This window comes from Papio anubis, chromosome 2 (assembly GCF_008728515.1).
Source record: "Papio anubis isolate 15944 chromosome 2, Panubis1.0, whole genome shotgun sequence".
In the NCBI taxonomy this organism is placed as follows: Eukaryota; Metazoa; Chordata; class Mammalia; order Primates; family Cercopithecidae; genus Papio; species Papio anubis.
Window position 1 is genome coordinate 88,035,795 of NC_044977.1, and position 16,421 is coordinate 88,052,215.

The 16,421-nt window shown below is 60.7% G+C and overlaps 1 protein-coding gene across 1 annotated transcript in view; it reads right to left on the reverse strand.

The window, feature by feature from the left end:
* Positions 1-16,421, reverse strand: part of STAB1 (stabilin 1) — a 29,535-nt gene that overhangs the window by 242 nt on the left and 12,872 nt on the right. Inside the window, 49 exon segments of the mRNA XM_003894305.5 lie at positions 50-163; positions 246-392; positions 503-607; positions 683-832; positions 918-1,037; positions 1,125-1,234; positions 1,319-1,484; positions 1,571-1,704; positions 1,784-1,928; positions 2,028-2,221; positions 2,307-2,414; positions 2,558-2,662; positions 2,748-2,897; positions 3,252-3,453; positions 3,559-3,615; positions 3,705-3,854; positions 3,963-4,049; positions 4,133-4,309; positions 4,689-4,748; positions 4,849-4,989; positions 5,366-5,512; positions 5,622-5,699; positions 5,876-5,923; positions 6,232-6,354; positions 6,611-6,685; positions 6,841-6,914; positions 7,120-7,245; positions 7,463-7,539; positions 7,641-7,686; positions 7,777-7,872; positions 7,990-8,125; positions 8,127-8,186; positions 8,717-8,800; positions 9,177-9,233; positions 9,394-9,522; positions 9,728-9,859; positions 10,010-10,108; positions 10,242-10,340; positions 10,429-10,506; positions 10,981-11,092; positions 11,266-11,396; positions 11,581-11,628; positions 11,787-11,882; positions 12,480-12,575; positions 13,718-13,876; positions 13,989-14,082; positions 14,168-14,354; positions 14,823-14,934; positions 16,101-16,187. Coding sequence (XP_003894354.2) covers positions 50-163; positions 246-392; positions 503-607; positions 683-832; positions 918-1,037; positions 1,125-1,234; positions 1,319-1,484; positions 1,571-1,704; positions 1,784-1,928; positions 2,028-2,221; positions 2,307-2,414; positions 2,558-2,662; positions 2,748-2,897; positions 3,252-3,453; positions 3,559-3,615; positions 3,705-3,854; positions 3,963-4,049; positions 4,133-4,309; positions 4,689-4,748; positions 4,849-4,989; positions 5,366-5,512; positions 5,622-5,699; positions 5,876-5,923; positions 6,232-6,354; positions 6,611-6,685; positions 6,841-6,914; positions 7,120-7,245; positions 7,463-7,539; positions 7,641-7,686; positions 7,777-7,872; positions 7,990-8,125; positions 8,127-8,186; positions 8,717-8,800; positions 9,177-9,233; positions 9,394-9,522; positions 9,728-9,859; positions 10,010-10,108; positions 10,242-10,340; positions 10,429-10,506; positions 10,981-11,092; positions 11,266-11,396; positions 11,581-11,628; positions 11,787-11,882; positions 12,480-12,575; positions 13,718-13,876; positions 13,989-14,082; positions 14,168-14,354; positions 14,823-14,934; positions 16,101-16,187 — 5,508 coding nt within the window.

Here is a 16,421-nt window from a genome sequence, read left to right on the forward strand (position 1 = left end):
GTGACCGGGGCCTGGGCCCATCCCACATCCGCCACACTTCCATGCTCACATGGAAAGGTTCACAAAAGGTGTCACTGCCAAAGACAGGGTTGGGGACAGAGACCAGGGTGGGGTTGGTCCCTTCTTGCCACGGTGAGAAGTCGTCAGCAGCATCCTCTTCCGCCTGGGAGCAGCAGAGGGGTGAGTGGCAAGGCACCTTGAGCGAGATCCAAGGATCCGCCATGGCAGCCCCAACCCAGCCCTACCTGGAAGGCAGAGAAGCCAAAGCCCGTGGGCTTGCCTTGGGCACGGAGGTAGAGAGCTCCAGCCACCAAGCCAAGCAGTGCTCCAGCAGCAAGCACAGCCCCCACACCTGCCGCCACAGGTGGGGCTTTGGGCGCCAGCACTGCCTGCTGCAAACAGGGAGAGTACTGACCTGGCGGGATCTGTCCCACCACCTTCCCCAGGCTCACAGGTTGTGGGGATGCCAGGAAGGGCTCTGCCTCCCCAATCCCCAACTTACAGGCTGTGGGGGTGCCAGGAGGGGGCTGGCCAGAGCATGGATGATGCCATTGAAGGCCATGATGTCCCACACGATGACATGGCTAACCACAACTGTCCCCGGGGCCTGCAGGGAGACCAGAGTCAAGCCCATGGTGAGCAAGGGCCAGGGCCAACAGGGTGGGACAGCTGCCAGACTCACCACAGGGGCCCAGGAACTGTTGTCAGGGCCTGCATCACTGATGATGAGGCTGAGGCCTGAGTGGGCTGGAAGCAACTTCCCCTGGCTGGCGTTGGCACTTAGGAGGGTGGCGTTGGAGGCGTGCAGCTCCAAGTCTGGGCCACTCAGCGTCTGTGGGCAGAGCAAGGCCTGTTGGCCTGGGCCAGATGGAGATGGCCAATTCGGCCTCTGCTCTGCCCACACCCCTGCTGGTTACCATGTTGTCCACAAAGCCTTCATTGACAGGGACAAAGAGTGTCTTATACGTGAGTTCATCATCCAGGAAGTCCAGGAAGTCGAGACCCCGCTGGGTGGCATTGGCATAGCCCAGTAGCATCTGGCATGGTGGAAAGACAGAACTGTGAGCAGGCTCCCTCCTCGGGGATCCCAGCACCCTCCACCCCCAAGGCTGGGCCCCACACACCCCATAGAAGGTGGAGAAGTTGGCAGTGGCAGCCAGCACATCCAACAGCTTCCCATTGCATGTGCTGATCCCATCACCCACGAAGCCATCTCGGCATCGGCAGGCCACATCTGCAGGAAAGGCAGGTCAGTGGCACAGTGGATTGGTGGGAAGGGGCAGAGCCAGGGAAGTAGGGTTTGGTGGGGTGGACGCACCTTGCACGCGGAAGCAGTAGGCATCCCAGCGCTCCGAGAGGTTCTTGCGGGCACCCAGGCTGACTATGCCCACCCGACCATTGCCACAGTCTGCCACAGGGAAAACCACAGGGTGGGCAGCAGAGCCGTTGGCCAGCCAGCCCATGAGGCACAGGTGGAAGCCCAGCTGTAGGAACAGGAGGGGATGCTGAGACCCAAGACCCAGTCAAGGCCTCCCCCAACACTTGGCCCCAACTTCTGGGCCCCACACACCTGCTGGGCAGCAGAGAGTTGAGGGAATGAAGCAAGGACGGCTCCCTGGGCTTTGCATGCCGCCTCAGCCTCCGAAAAGTTCAGACCATAAGGGCCGCTGGTGGCCTGGAGGTGGAAGACACCAGCCCGTTTCTCTGCAGAATAGAGGGGTGCATGGTCAGCTGGCCAGCTCTGAGGAATGAAATGGGTACTGGGAGTGGGCAGGGGACACACCCTGGAAATGCAGATCAGTGCACACGGCATCTGAGTGGCAGGGTGGTGGCCGGCCCAGGCAGCGGTCCACAGGCGGTTCCAACTCCTCCAGACACTGCAGTCCATCGCCTACGTAGCCTGCGTGGCACTCACAGCGCCGTGTGTTCTGGGGTTGGGGAGAGCAGTGGGCGCCCTTCCGCCCTCAGAGGTCGGAAGGTCTGCCAGGCCTCCCCACCCTGGCTGCTCGGCTCCCCAACCTGCTCACCAGGCCGGTGCTCAAGCAGTCGGCATGCTCGCTGCAGCCCCCGCGGTGGCCATCTGTGCAGGGGTTGCGGGCCCGGCAGCTCCATCCATCACCCTCATAGTCAGGCAGGCAGGTACAAGTGACCGCTGTTCCTACCTGGCTGCAGTTGGCGTGCTCACTGCAGCCACCATGCCCGTCCTGGCACAGGTCTGCCACTGAGGGCAGGGAGGCAGTGGTTGGATCCAGTGACTGCAGGGGAGTGGAGGCCTCCCACCTCCATGTCCCCGCCCACCTGCTTACCTGTACACACGCGGCCATCCCCTTCGTAGCCCAGGCTGCACTCGCAGCTGTTGCCTGCACGGCACACAGCCTTGGGTGCACAGGGTGGGGTACACACAGGCTGCAGCTCTGTCCCCGAGGGCCCAGCCCCCAGAACCAGGTTAGTAGTTGCCTTACTGGCCTCTGCCCATTCCACCCACCCTTGGTGCCTTTACTGATGTGTGCACATGTACACAAGTGTGCAGGGTGGGCACAAGCACGGGGCTACTCACCCAGTTGCACCTCACAGTGTGACCCAGTCCAGCCTTCATCACAGAAGCAGGAGCCAGAGCCCCCAAGGCCCTCATCACAGCGGCCATGCACAGTGCAGCGGCAGGCTGGGGAGAGGGACAGGCAGGAAGATAAAGATTGGCCCACAAGGGCCAAAGGAATCGGGCCGTGGGGCAGGCAGGGACGGCCCACCTTGACAATGGGGCCCAAAGGCACCCGGTGCACAGAGTTCACAGGCTGTCCCAGCAAAACCTGAACGGCACAGACACTGCCCACTGCCACTCATGCCGTCCATGCACATGCCACGGTCACTACAAGGGCTGCTGGGGCCGCCAGGGCAAGCTGGGGATGGGGTAGGAGAAGTGAGGTGGGGCCAGGGGCTCTCACCAGGACCCCCATACATGTACCTCCAGCCTAGCCCTGCCATCTGTCCCCGACCCATGTCCCCACACTGCTAAGATCCCTCCAGGCCTGTGTCCTGGAGAGCATCCAGACCCCCCAGCACTCCTCCCCAGGTTCTGCACCGTCCACACTCCCACCCTGCCTCTCCCAGCACTCCCGCTAGTAAAATCTACTCACCACCCAGAGCTCCCCAGCCCTGGATGCCCCAACACCCTCTCAGGGACAATGGCCAGAGCTGTGCCTTGGCTCTCTTGGGGAACAGAGGAGCCAGTCAACAGTGTCTGCAATGCTCACCTTGGCACTCACTGCCATAGTGACCAGGGCAGCAGCTGGGCTTCCAGGTGGTGGTGACACAATTGCGGTGGCAGCCCCTGCCCAGGCCTTGGGGCCTAGCCCAAAGGCTGTGCTGGACCCAGACGCTGTGTAATCCCAAAGAGCGCAGCGGAGGGGATGTCCAGAACTTCGGGTACAAGCGCCAGCAGGCCTCAGGGCTGCCCTGGGCCAAAGGAGTCAGGCCGCAGTTGGGTGGTTCTGAGTTTGGTGGTCCTTGGGCTCTGCCTGCCCCCACCCCACCACCCCCACTCAGCCCCTAGCCCTGTACCTGCTCCTGTGACCCCTCAGGACAGGGTGGCTCCAGCCCACAGATGCTGCAAGTGTTCTGGAAGGGAGGGAAGCCAACACAGCAAAGTCAGATGGACGGACACCACAGGGGTGGGCTTCTACCCGTCTGCCTCTGGCCTCCCTCACCAGTCGCAGGGGCCGGGTCTCAAAGTGGTCACAGCGAGCACCAAGGCCAGGTGGCTCCAGCAGCTGGTCGATGCCATAGGCCAGGCCACCCTCAAAGGGCAAGTGCCGCTGCACAATGCGGGCATCATCCTCACCCACCATGAGCTCACCCTGCAAGGAGAGAATGTGAGGTATGCGGGGGTCACAGGTGCACTCCAACTCCACTGCCAGGGCCCCTGCCTCCTACTCCCCTCATCCAAGCCCTCTCCCCAGACTCACGGGCCGCGTTCGGCTGCAGGAGAAAGAGATGGGGGTCCCATGCATGGTTCGAAGTGGGCCCAGGTTGGGAAGGTCAGATGCCAAGGCCTGAGCAGGTGGAATCATGATTGGAGGTGGAGAGGCAGGGTGAGCTGCAGACAGTGAGGACCAAAGTTGGAGGCTGTACCCACCTCGACATTGCGGATCATGTGGCCCCGCAGAATGGCTGCTAGCTTGTCACGGTGGTCCTCATGGTACAGCCAGGCCTGGCGATCCGGAGGCAGGGCTCGAAAGGCGGCGTCTGTGGGCCACAGCATTGTGAAGGGCCTATGGGATGCCTCTCGAAGCAGGGGCAGGAGGCTGGCCACCTGGTGGGGTGCAGCAAAGGTGTGGCAGTTGCAGCCCAGTCAGAGACTAGTGAGCAAAGGCAGGGAGCTATGCCACAGAGCAGGAAGGGGCTCCACACTCACCCACTCTCATCTGTGACCATCCCAGGCAGGAATGTGTGTGCACACATCTCAACTGTGCACACTGCTATCAGAAATGCGGGCACACATAAGCACACCCATGTGCTCACCCTGGGGTGCTCATGCACACAGATGTGGCTTGTGCACACGTGAGTTCACACAGGCTCACATGGGACAGTGGGCACACAGGTGGGCATGCACGCACAGGTACGCATACACACTTGCACACACTTCCATGTGCATATGTGTCCACAATGACAGGCCCACACGGGAGCAGTACCTTCAGGAGACCACTGAAGATCTTGTAACCGAAGCCCTGGGCAGCAGCAGTGACATTTCTCTGAGGAAAGGCTCTCATAAACAGCTAGGCCAGGTGAGAAGGGAGGATCCCAGGCCCCCAGCTGCCTGCCTTCCACCTCCCAGGCCCCTGCCTGTCATACCCTTGGGATGGGTTCATCATCCGGCTCCCAATGCAGCGCGTCGGGGGGCAGCAGGACACGGTCGATGAAATGCAGGATGCCATTAACGGCCTCATGGTCGCTGCTCACTACACGCGCGAAGTCATTGAGGTATATGCTGCCCTGGGGGCGGGGCACAGGGCTGATAAAGCAGATGGGTGGGGTGCTTGGAAGCTGTCAGGGCCTGAGGTGTGGGCGGAGCCTGGGTTGGGCGAGTCTTAGGGTGCAGGCAGTCCCGGGTTCGGGACCAGGACAAGAGGTGGGCGGGGTCTGGGGCGGAGTCAGGGCAGGGGGCGGGACTCAGTCCTCAGAAGGACGCAAGGGCGCTGGGCAGGACAGGCCCACGGCAGTGGGCCAGGACCAGGTCGCGGGCGGGGTCTGGGGCTGGACTCAGCTCTGTCTCTGCGAGGCCCTCCTGGTTGGGGGAGGTGAGGGTGGTGACTGCGTGGGGCTCGGGCACAGGCGCGCAGGGGCGGGGCAGGCCAGAGCCGGGGCTCACCTCCCTCTCGCTGAAGCGCAGTGGGTGCCCCGAGAGCGCTGTGGCGTACCCCTGCTCCAGCAGGTCCTCGCTCCGCAGCCGCCGGCAGCCAACCACATGGTAGCGAAACACCAGCTGGCGATGAGCGCGAATCCGGGCCAGCTCATCCTGGGGTGGAGTCGCGAGAGGAGTGGGGTCCCTGACTGTTGCCTCAGCCCAAGCAGGGCCACCACCAGAGCGCCCAGCCCTGCCCAGCGTCGCTCTGGGGGCTGCATACCTGCGACAGGTTGCTCATTAGATCTGCGTGCGGCACGAAGATGGTGAAAGGCCCATCGCCCTTGAGCTCCTTGTATTCCTGAGGGAGGCAGCAACAGCGTGAGTGGGAGGGGAGAAGCCTGAGGCCTCCATGGATCTCCTGGGGAAGACTTGGACTCAGAGAGAACAAACCAGCCAACCCCCTGACCAGATGGGAACAGAAGCCCAGAGACGGGTGGGACTTGCAGGTCACAGAGGCCCAAGCTGGCCACTCACCAGGAGGCGGAGGCTGAAGAATGAGGCATGCTTATCCCTCAGGAGCTCCTGGGGGGGCGAGGGTCAGCTCAGATTTGGGGCAGCCCCCATTCAGGGCCTGGTGCCTGTCCCAGCACCTGCAGCCCAAGGTCTAGCCAAGGCAGACATGAGGAAAGGAAAGCCGCGGGGTCTGAGTTGGGGTCAGGGCTGGTTTCATGGGTCATAGCTGGGGCCAGGCCCAGGTACAGTCAGAGGTCAGGCTCAGTGTCATGGTCAGGGCCAGGATCAGGATCAAATCGGGGCTTTGCCAAGACCACGGGTCAGGCCCATGGGGCACAGCCAAGACCAGATCAGGGGTCTGACTTGGGCATCATTACCAGGCCGACTCGGGCACGGCAGGTGAGGCCGTCCCCCACGGTGTTGGCTGTGTCGCAGGTACACGTCCTCTGGCCATCCCCTGTGCTTTTGCAGGTGGCATATGGGCTGCAACCTCCATTGTTCTGAGGCAGGGACAGGAGAGGAAGGTATCAGCGGCTTCCAGGACTTCTCTATCCCACTCAGCCCTGTGAAAGAGGCCATGAAGGCCCCTGCTCAGCCCCCCAGATTCCATTTGCTACTGATCAAACTCGAGCTTCAGGGGAGCATAGCCCACCCTGCAGAGGCCCTTAGGACCCTGCTGGAGGTGAGGAGGGCAGGTTCCTGCCTCAGTCCCCTCTCCTTCTCCTCAGCGAAGGAGGGCGGGACCAGGTGCCTGACCTTAGAGCAGGGGTCCAGGAGCTCGCAGGTCCGGATGCCATCCCCACGGTAACCCTCGAGGCAGCTGCAGGAGACCTGTCCCCAGTCTTGATCAGTGGGGCTGCTGGGAGCCAACAGCTGGCCAGCACCCTGTGTAAAAGGGTCACCCCCTCCCCGGGCCTGCCCTGAAGGGAGGCCCCATCCTGTGAGGGCATGGCATGACCCCCCAAGTCCAACCCTGCCATGCTGACCTGCTGGGGGCCAGTGGGGATGCACTCAGCATGAACGTGGCAGCCCCCATGGTGGATGAGACAGCTGTTAATTTCTGGGGGAAGAGACACTGGGATGGGGGTGGCCCTTAGAGGACCGCCTTCATCTGTCCTCTGTACCATCTGTCCCACCCCCTCCTCTCTCAGCACCCCCAGTCCCCACAAGTCCCACATGCCCCTCAGCCCTTCCTAATCTGACTCAGATCACTGAAGCCAGACCCCTAGCCCCACATACAACCCAGGTTGGGAGCCTAGTCTCACCCTGGCACAGCTCCCCGTCGCCCATGTAGCCATCCTGGCAGGTGCATGTCCGCTGCCCAGGTGCCACCTTGGTACAGTTGGCATGAGGGGAGCAGCCTCCATGGCCATGGGCACAGGGGTCCACCTCTAGGGGGAGATGGTCCCAGAGAGTCCTTAGGAGTAGGCACAGGGCCAGGGGCAGGACAGGAGGGGAGGGCATGAGAGAAAGGAAAAGGTCAGAGGGAAGGGTGAGTCCCAAGATGGGACAGTGAGGGGGGCTGGGCCTAGAGGAAATGAAGGGGGCTCTGTGTGGACAGCCACCCCAAAAGTTCAGAGAGGGCTCTGGGCGTCCATGTGGCTGGACCTGAACAGAAGACGCCATTGCCGGAGTATCCTGCAGCACAGGCGCAGATGGAGGCTCCGGCCGAGTCCTGCACGCAGCTGGGAGAGGTGGTAGTGGCTGAGCCCATGCCTGTCCAGCTGTGCCTTGACCCCCAGGCTCCCCGCCACTCACCCACCTGCCTCAGGCTGGGCCTACTCACTTGGCATTGGGGTCGCACTTCCTAGGGCACTGAGGACTGGTGATTTCTGGGGGGCAGGAGGATGACTCTGGTCATTCAGACCCAGGAACAGCCTCCTCAGTAGCCACCTGCCCCCTCCCCCTTGGGACCCACTCACTCTGGTCGCAGCGGAGGCCCTGCCAGCCCACATTACAGACACAGCTTCCATCCCCTTGCAGCCCCTCCTGGCACAGCCCATGGGCACAGTCACATACTGCAGTGGGATAAAGGAGAACAGGAGTTTCCCAGTGCCTCCATCTTGTCCCGGCTGGGGTCTCCAGGCTGCTCTCTGCTGCCAGGAAGCCCACCCCCACCCCTCCCCAGTCCTCACCTCCGGTGCAGTTGGGCCCGTAGCGGCCCAGCTCACACATCTCACAGGCCGTTCCATGGAAGCCCTCATGGCAGTGGCACTCCCCACTGCCCAGGAACCTGTCCTGGCACTGCCCATGGCCCGAGCACACCCCCCCCCAGGCCTCCTGGGCATGGCTCACACAGCGTACCAAAGAAACCAGGACAGCAGTCTGGCACCTGTCAGTGTTGGGGGTGGAAGAGAGGGAGAGAGGCCCAGCAAGGTGTCGGGGGAAGGGGAGCGGGGGCATCTCGGGGCCACAGAGCCACGGAGCAAAGCCCCTCAGAACCCCAGACCCAGGGACGAGCAACTCAGAGCCAAAAGAGACACAGAGATGCCTCCTAAAACCCTCCCTCTGGCAGGGTGGGGAAACTGAGGCTCAAGCAAGGAAGGGCTGCACCCAGATCCCACAGTGAGGGGCCGAGCCAGGCCCAGTTGCTGCCTCTGGGGTTTGGCTGACAGAGCCAGCTCCAGACTGCCCTTTCTTCCTCTCCCGGTCTCCACTCCCTCCCCCAGGGGAGTTGACACAGGGACAAACAGTAGCCCTCTGACTTCAGCCCTCTCTCCCCTCTCCTTCTTCTGGGTTCTGGCCTCACCCTAGTCCCAGCCCAGTTTCTGCCCTTAAGATCCAAACTGGGCTCCCCCCTGGGCCCCACCCACTCCCACCTCCTTCTCTCCTGACAGGCTTTGGGGGGGCTTCAGGGCAAACCTGGATCTTCTTGGCACATGTGTAAGAGCAGCCCCGGGAGAAGGAGAAGCCAGATCGGTAGACACAGCTCTTCCTGAGTGTGTCCTGGAAATGGCGACAGGCAGAAGGGGTCAGCCAGTGGCTCAGGCAGGGGCAGCGCAATGAATGGGGAGACAGACAGATGGACTACAGTGTCAGGCAGATGAGCAGAACAGCAGAAGGGTCAGAGAGGGACCAAGACAGGCAGACTGATGGGAGAGGGCAGACAGGATCCAAGCCTCGGGCCGCAAGTCTGAGGGAATCTCCCCTCAGTAGAGCCATGCCAGCCCTCCAGGCCTCTATGGGGATGTCAGCCACCCAGTTCCCTGTGCCTGGAGGCCTGGGCCAAACAAAGTTGGGCTGGAGGGTGAGGGGATTGGGCACCTTGGAAGAAGTGAGGGCAGGCAACGCAGGGACAGAGCTACGCTAAGCCCAGTCTCACCTGCAGCTGGAAGCCCTGAGAGCAGCGGAATTTCCTGGTGCAGTTTACACATTTCTCCTAGAGGGAAAAAAGGTGGGGCATCAGGCAGTCCAGGCCTGGATCCCTGTCCTTCCTCCAGGACAGGCTGACCCATGCGCTCCTCCCCACCAGTCAGGCCAGCCAGCAGCTCCCAGCTCTGAACTCCGGTGCCAGCCTTCCTCTGGCCCCAGCCTCTCACCCTCAGGGCCTCAGCGTGGCTATGCAGGCAGCGACTTGAGCCCACCGTCAGGACCCCTGACAGACCAATCAGCGAGCGGCCAGGGGCCTCCAGCATGGGACCTTCCAGTGGCACATGGTTCACCTCAGGCTGGGGAGAGGGATGGAGGCTGAATCCACCCACCCACCACCCTCACCTGGCAGGGCTATAAGGTCAGGCGGTACTCCAGGGCCGGGGGGGGTCCCTGGAGCAGAGGTTGGAGGTTGGAGGCTCACAGCTGGGGACACTCCAAAGGGAAGGGATCTTCAGGGATAGGGGCCCAGGCTAGGGTCTCCTTGCTCCCTGACCCCCAAACCTGGCCACTGTGGTTGTAGAAGACGATCCAGTGGGCAGGGCCCAGGAGGGAGTTGCGGTGTCCACCCTTCCGCAAGGTTTCCATGGAGAGGGCCTCCCCCAGGACCACATGGTGCCGCACTGTGTCTGCGTCCTGGGAGAGAAGGAGCGAAGTCAGGGGACTCCAGGATAACAAGTGCCCTGGACAACATGCCGCACCCACCGTGTCCCTTCATGGTGGGATGGGAGGCTCGCCCTCTGTGCCTTTGCCCTCCCCGCCATTGCCCCAGCCCCATGGCCTCACCAGGTGGCTGCTGTTGCCCTGAGCCTCCAGGGAGCGGTTGGTGGGCACAAAGATGGTGTAGGCAGTGGCAGCCTCAATCTGGGACACCAACCTATGGCGCTAGGGATGGGGTGGAGGTCAGGGATGGGCATATTAGTTGTCAGTCCTGACACTGGGAGCCAACCAGCTTCCTCTGGACCTGGGGCACAGTGTCCCCTGAGCAGGCATGTCCCCTCTTGCCAGCCTTCCTTACCTGCAGCAACTCCCGGAAGAGGCTGAAGGCAGGCACCAAGTCCAGCTGCTGCAGCAACCCCTGCCCACCGGGCACATCCCCTCGGGAGGGCAGTAAGACCTGGTACAGAGCACAGGGCCTGGTCAGCGTGTCATTGCTTCACGGCCTGCCTGCGAGGTTCCCTGCACACACCCTCCTCCTGCTGTACCTGGCTGAGGATGTGTAGGACACCGTTGGTGGCAAGGAGGTCAGCCACGTCCACGCTGGCATTCTGCACCCAGACCCTCTGGAAGGCAGCAGCAGAGCTTAGCCACAGATGGGCGCAGATAGACCCTTAAAGGTGGGACAGCCCCAACAGAGAGACTGCTGGGCACACAGGCACCCACAGGTGGTCCGCAGGCTGGCCCATGAGCTGGGTCCTGCACAGAAGCTCCTCCCAGGAACTGACTCTGATCCTGAGTCAGACTCAGGATCCACCAGCTGGGCACACAGACTCTCCCCAGGGTCCGTGGTGAGAGGGGCGCTTGTCCATGTGCAGACTCAGATGGACAGACAGCCCCTGCAGGCAGTCACTCCTGGCCCAGAGACTCAGTGCCGATCAGCAATGCATCCTGAGCACATCCTTTGAGCCCGGCTCTGGGCAGGGTGAGGGGACCCCAATCTCATCCCATGGGGCCCCTGATGTGGGACAGCCTGTAGCCACTCAGGCTCCCTTCCATGCCCCACCTGTCCCCTTTTCTGCCCAGAGTTCACCACATACCCCACTAATGTTGCGAATCTCCCAGCGTGTGGTGGGGTTCAGGGTGGCCACTTCCTGCCCACCCAGCCGGGCCAGCTCCTCCTCGAAGAGTGCACCCTGGAGAAAATGGGCCCTGACAGGGCACAGTTTGGGGGGGGTCATGGAATCAGGTTAGTGTAACTTACAGAGACCTTTGGGACTGGGCCCACCCCAAGGGGTGAGTGCCTGCCAGGCTGAGGACTCGCTAGAGAGGGGCTGGGTCCCACAAGGAAGCCCCCTCCCACAGCCTGGCAATGGCAGCCCCACCTGACCAGGCTCGGCAGCATCCTTGGCTGCAACCAGAAAGCTCGCTCCTCAGGGTTCAGCTGACGGACGGCAGCCTCGGAGGGCACCAGGGCTGTGACTCGGCCATCGGCAGGAAGCGTGATGCCGGCACTCTGCATGCACACCGAGAGTAGGGGCAGGAGGAGTGAGGAAGGCAGCCATCATCTTCAGATTCCCTGCTCTAGGCTCCAGGCCTGCCCCCAACCTCCCACTCTTGGAGATGTTATATGGCACCCCTCCATCCAGGCAGGCCTCCTGGATTTAAACCCTCAACCCCAGCATTCTGCCCTGTCCTACCTTAAACCACTGGTAGAAGATGGAGAAGTGGGCATTTGCCTCCAGCTCCTAAGGGAAGGGAAAAGGCTGAGGTCACAGGACCAAGGGCAAATTCAAGCCCTTCCCCACCACGGATCCTGAGCAGTGCCCCTTTCCCACCTGAGGTGCCGGAGAGGGCTCCTCCCCAAGCACAGGGAAGACAGAAAACGAGTCTGAGCACCCCTTACCCGGAAGATGTCTCCATAACAGCTGAAGCCATCACCCCCAAAGCCAGGGGGGCACGTGCAGACCCGCTGACCTCCCCCCACTGCCCGGCAGGTAGCCTGGGGTGGGAGTGAGAAAGGGCCTCCATTCAGACCCAGATGGCAGCTGGGTCCCTCCCTCCCCCATCTCTCTGCCTGTCCAGCCACCCAGCCCCAGCCCCTGCCCCTTGCTCTGCAGTCACCCAGTCTGTGTTGGTGGCACTCCTTCGGTGTGCCTAGCCCTGCTCCCCAGGATTACTGGGCATTTGACACGAGCATTACCCACGCCAGGTGGATACAAGGGAGCTCAGGGCTGCGGGAGCACCCAGGAGGCCCTGTATCCTCTGGAGCCAGAGCTGAGAGCAGAAGGAGCTAGCCAGGCCCAGGTGCAGCTCGCAGAGGCAGGGGTGTGGTAGGGTGGAGCAAGGGCAGGGAACAGTGAAGAGCTCAGCGCAGCCAAGGACAATGGAAGCGGGGCAGGAGTGGAACAGAGAGAGGAGGCTGGGCAGGGGCAGGTGAAGTGGGACAGGAGTGACATGGTTGAATTTGAAGTTTAGAAAGATCTTAATCCTGACAGTATACAGAGAGACACCCAGAGATGGGGAGGGAGGGAGAGAGCTGCAGCCTAGGCCCACCCCAGAAAGCCTCCCCAGGACTCTGAGCCTTGCACTCCCTTACCAGGCCGTGGCAGCCACCATTGCCTGCCCGGCAGGGGTCGATGGGGCTGCACTGGTAGCCGTCCCCGGCAAAGCCCAGCTTGCAGGTGCATCGGCTCTGGAGAGGTTAGGAACAGACAGCCTTGTCTCATGATGAGCATCCAACCCTTTCTTCCTCCATTACTTGGCTCTCTCTGGGCACTGCCCCCGGGGAGGCCTGTCCAGAGCCCAGAGGAACTTCTCCCAGCCCTACTCTCGGAGATCTGTGCTCCAGATGGGGAGACAGAGGCCCTAAGGGGAGACTGGCTCTCAGGATGAGTCCACGGAGGTGAGAGTATTGGCAGAGAAGCGTCTGTGGACACTTGATGCCCCTACACTTGGAGCCTGGGACCCTGCCAGGGCCATTGAGGCTAACAGTTTGTGGCAAGTCGGTAGGCATCTGCCAAGGCTGGCCCCAGGATAGTGGCTCAGATCCCACCTCCACCCCTGCCACTCTACTCAGCTGCTCTGGTCCCCCAACCAAATGCCAGTGCCCCTGGGCTTGTGTACATTGCAGGTGAGTGACCAGTGAGACCCCTCAGATCTTAGGTGCCCTTGTTTGCCCGTTGGGGGCATCTCACTGGCGCATTCAACACCTCTGTTCTGAATTAAGGCCCTAATGGGGTTTGGAGCTCCAGCTGTTACACCTATCAGTTCTTACTGCTAACGCCCCACGTGCTGGTGCCCAGAGGCCACCTTGGAGTTGGGAGGACAGGGAGCCCCACAGGCCTGGCCATGCAGAGGCTGACCCTGACCAGCCAGGCCTGGCCTCCCACTTGGCACGTTAGACAGTCTTCAATGCCTGTCTGAACACTGGTTCACCAGTCCCAAAATGCTCCGCATGGAAGGCTCCAGGTTCTGAGCTCTGGTGACTAGATTCAGACACTGCAAAGTTCTGGGACTGGATTTCCATGAGGCTAAAGTTTTGGGGAGGTCACTCCCATGGGCAGGGGCTCTTCCTGCTTTGCTCAGTGTCGTATTCCCTATGTCTAGAACAGGGACTAGCATGGAACAAGTGCCTGATAACACCTGGGAAAGTAATGAGCGGATGGATGAAGGAGTGAATCCCAGATGCCACTACTCAGCATGTCAGCACTGGGTTCTCATCTGCACCTGAGGTTCCAGACCCTGAGCACCTGACTCTGCATTCTGGGAGTCAGATGGGGCAGGGAGAGAGTCCCCCAGAACCAAGGCTCCCGCCCCTTCTCTGCTGCACCTCACCTGCCCGGGGCCCACGTAGCTGCAGAGGGCATCGGCGTGGCAGCCACCTCTCACGTCCAGTTCACACTCATCAATAGCCACACAGACGCGGCCATCCCCACTCCAGCCTTTGTGGCATGTGCAGTGGTGGGAGCCCAGGGACCCAGGGACACACTCAGCCTGTGAGAGCCAGGACAGATAACTCAGGGACACAGGAATGTAGGCAGAGGGCTAGGGCATCCCACCTCCTGCCTCTGGGTCAGAACTCCAGGGAAGGAGCAAGGGGACTGACATTCTCTGAGCAGCCGCCGCGGTCCGGGTGGGAGCAGGGGTTGCTGGGTGTGCAGGAGAAGCCATCACCCTCAAAGCCATCAAGACAGCGACATCTGGGGGTGGGTAAAGGAGGGGGCTCCAGTGAGCCTCAGGTGCGAAAGGTCACAGGTGGAGCAGACAGAAGATGTGAGTCCTCACCTGGCAACACCCTCCTGGCTAACACAGCGGGCATGCAGGTGGCAGTGCTGGGCCAGCCCTGTGGGCCCACAGTCCCCCATGGACTCGTTGCAGAACCGGCCGCTGAAGCCGGGGGCACACGTGCCCTGCTGGCACACCCCCCCACTGCCTGGGCGGTTGTCGCAGAGACCGTGGACACAGCCGCAGTCTGTAGGGAGTAGATGGGAGCAGGGAAACTGAGAAGCAGGAGGCAGGGCTGGCCGGGAGCCAGGATGGATTTGGGGGATATAGGGAGTGGGGCAGCCAGTACAGATTTGACTTCAGGGAGGAAAAATCAGAGGTTATCTCAGACTCAATGGGCAGGCAGATGAAATGTGAGGGGGGCATTCTGAGCTTTCAATTATCCCATTCTAGTTGTCCTGATCCCAACACCACCATCAGGAAGTTCTTCAGTGTGTCTGGCCTAAGTCCCACATATTTTAAATTAAGCCACAGTTCCTTTCCTGGCATGGGTGAAGCAGACAGCATCTCCTTTCTGTTCTCAAATCTTCCTCCACTCCCCCCTGGCTTTCATCCCTCCTCCTGGGGCTTCATTTCCCTTCTTGAGAGCCCCCAGACCCGTTTCTAACCAGACCTTTTTTCTCCCTAGGAGATGGCCTGAGCCAGAACCACCCACCTTCCTGGCACTGATCTCCATGCTTGTTTGGGTTGGAGCAGATGTGGCAGGCGATGCCCTTGTAGTCTGGGAAGCAGAGGCAGGCCCCGTTGCCCTGGATCCCATCACTGCACTACAGAGTGAGCAGGAGGCAGGATCAGTCATGGGAAAGGGACTCTACATCCCTTCTCCCAACACCCCCTCCTTTCATGGGCTGGCTCTGAGCTCTTGCTACCCATGAGAGCTCATCCTGGAAGGGATCTTCAAAATCACTGATGCCACCAAAGACCTATCCCCTAAAAGGCACCTGGCCCTGGAGGTTTTATGAATGACATTTGCTCAATTCGGAAACACATAACTCCTGTGTTCTATAGCCAGGTGCTAAAGTAACCCTGATGTTACAAAGTGGTAAAAACAGAACACAAAAGAAAACTACTGCCAAGTAGCCTTTTTGGAAATAAATGCCAAAGAAAATCTATCTTATCTATTGTTGTTGTTATTATTATTATTATTATTATTATTATTTTGAGATGGAATCTCACTCTGTTGCCCAGGCTGGAGTGCAGTGGGGCAATCTTGGCTCACTGCAACCTCCACCTCCCAGGTTCAAGTGATTTTCTTGCCTCAGCCTCCTGAGTAGCTGGGATTGCAGATGTGTGCCATGACACCAGGCTAATTTTTGTATTTTTAGTAGAGACAGGGTTTTGCCATGTTGACTAGGCTGGTCTTGAACTCTTGACCTCAAGTGATCCACTCGCCTCAGCCTCCCAATGTGCTAGGATTACAGGTGTGAGCCATTGCACCGGGCCTCTCTAATTATTTTCAATTAAAATACGAGAAATAGCCGGGCGCGGTGGCTCAAGCCTGTAATCCCAGCACTTTGGGAGGCCGAGACGGGTGGATCACGAGGTCAGGAGATCAAGACCATCCTGGCGAACACGGTGAAACCCCGTCTCTACTAAAAAATACAAAAAACTAGCCGGGCGAGGTGGCGGGCGCCTGTAGTCCCAGCTACTCGGGAGGCTGAGGCAGGAGAATGGCGTGAACCCGGGAGGTGGAGCTTGCAGTGAGCTGAGATCCGGCCACTGCACTCCAGCCTGGGCGGCAGAGCGAGACTCTGTCTCAAAAAAAAAAAAAAAATATGAGAAATAATTTGATCCAACTTTCCATTGCCTGGATGTGAGGACCCCAAGGCCAGAGAGTGGCAGGCTTGGCCCAGACACACAGCCAGTCACTGGCCAACCGGTGAAGGAGTCCCTGTCTTCCCCATACCTCACCCCAGGAGAGGACGGGACTCACATTGCCTTTGCCATAGCAGGGGTTGGAGAAGCCCCCAGGACACTGTGTGCAGTCAGGCCCGAAAAAACCTTTGCAGCAGCCTTGTTCCTATAAGAGACAGAAGAGGTCCAAGAGACCATCTGGGGCAATGCCCTCCCTGCCCAGGCTGCCTCTGCTCCCTGGTCCCATCTCCAGAGTGAGGGAGTGGATAAGGTTTCTCTGGGACCCTTTTCCACTGTTAGGCTGCAGTGCATCCTCTGAGGAAGGTAGCCCACTCAGCCCCAGCGTGGGGGCCCCCAAGGAGCAACAGGTGCCCAGGTGACCTGGGAGAGGGCACCCATG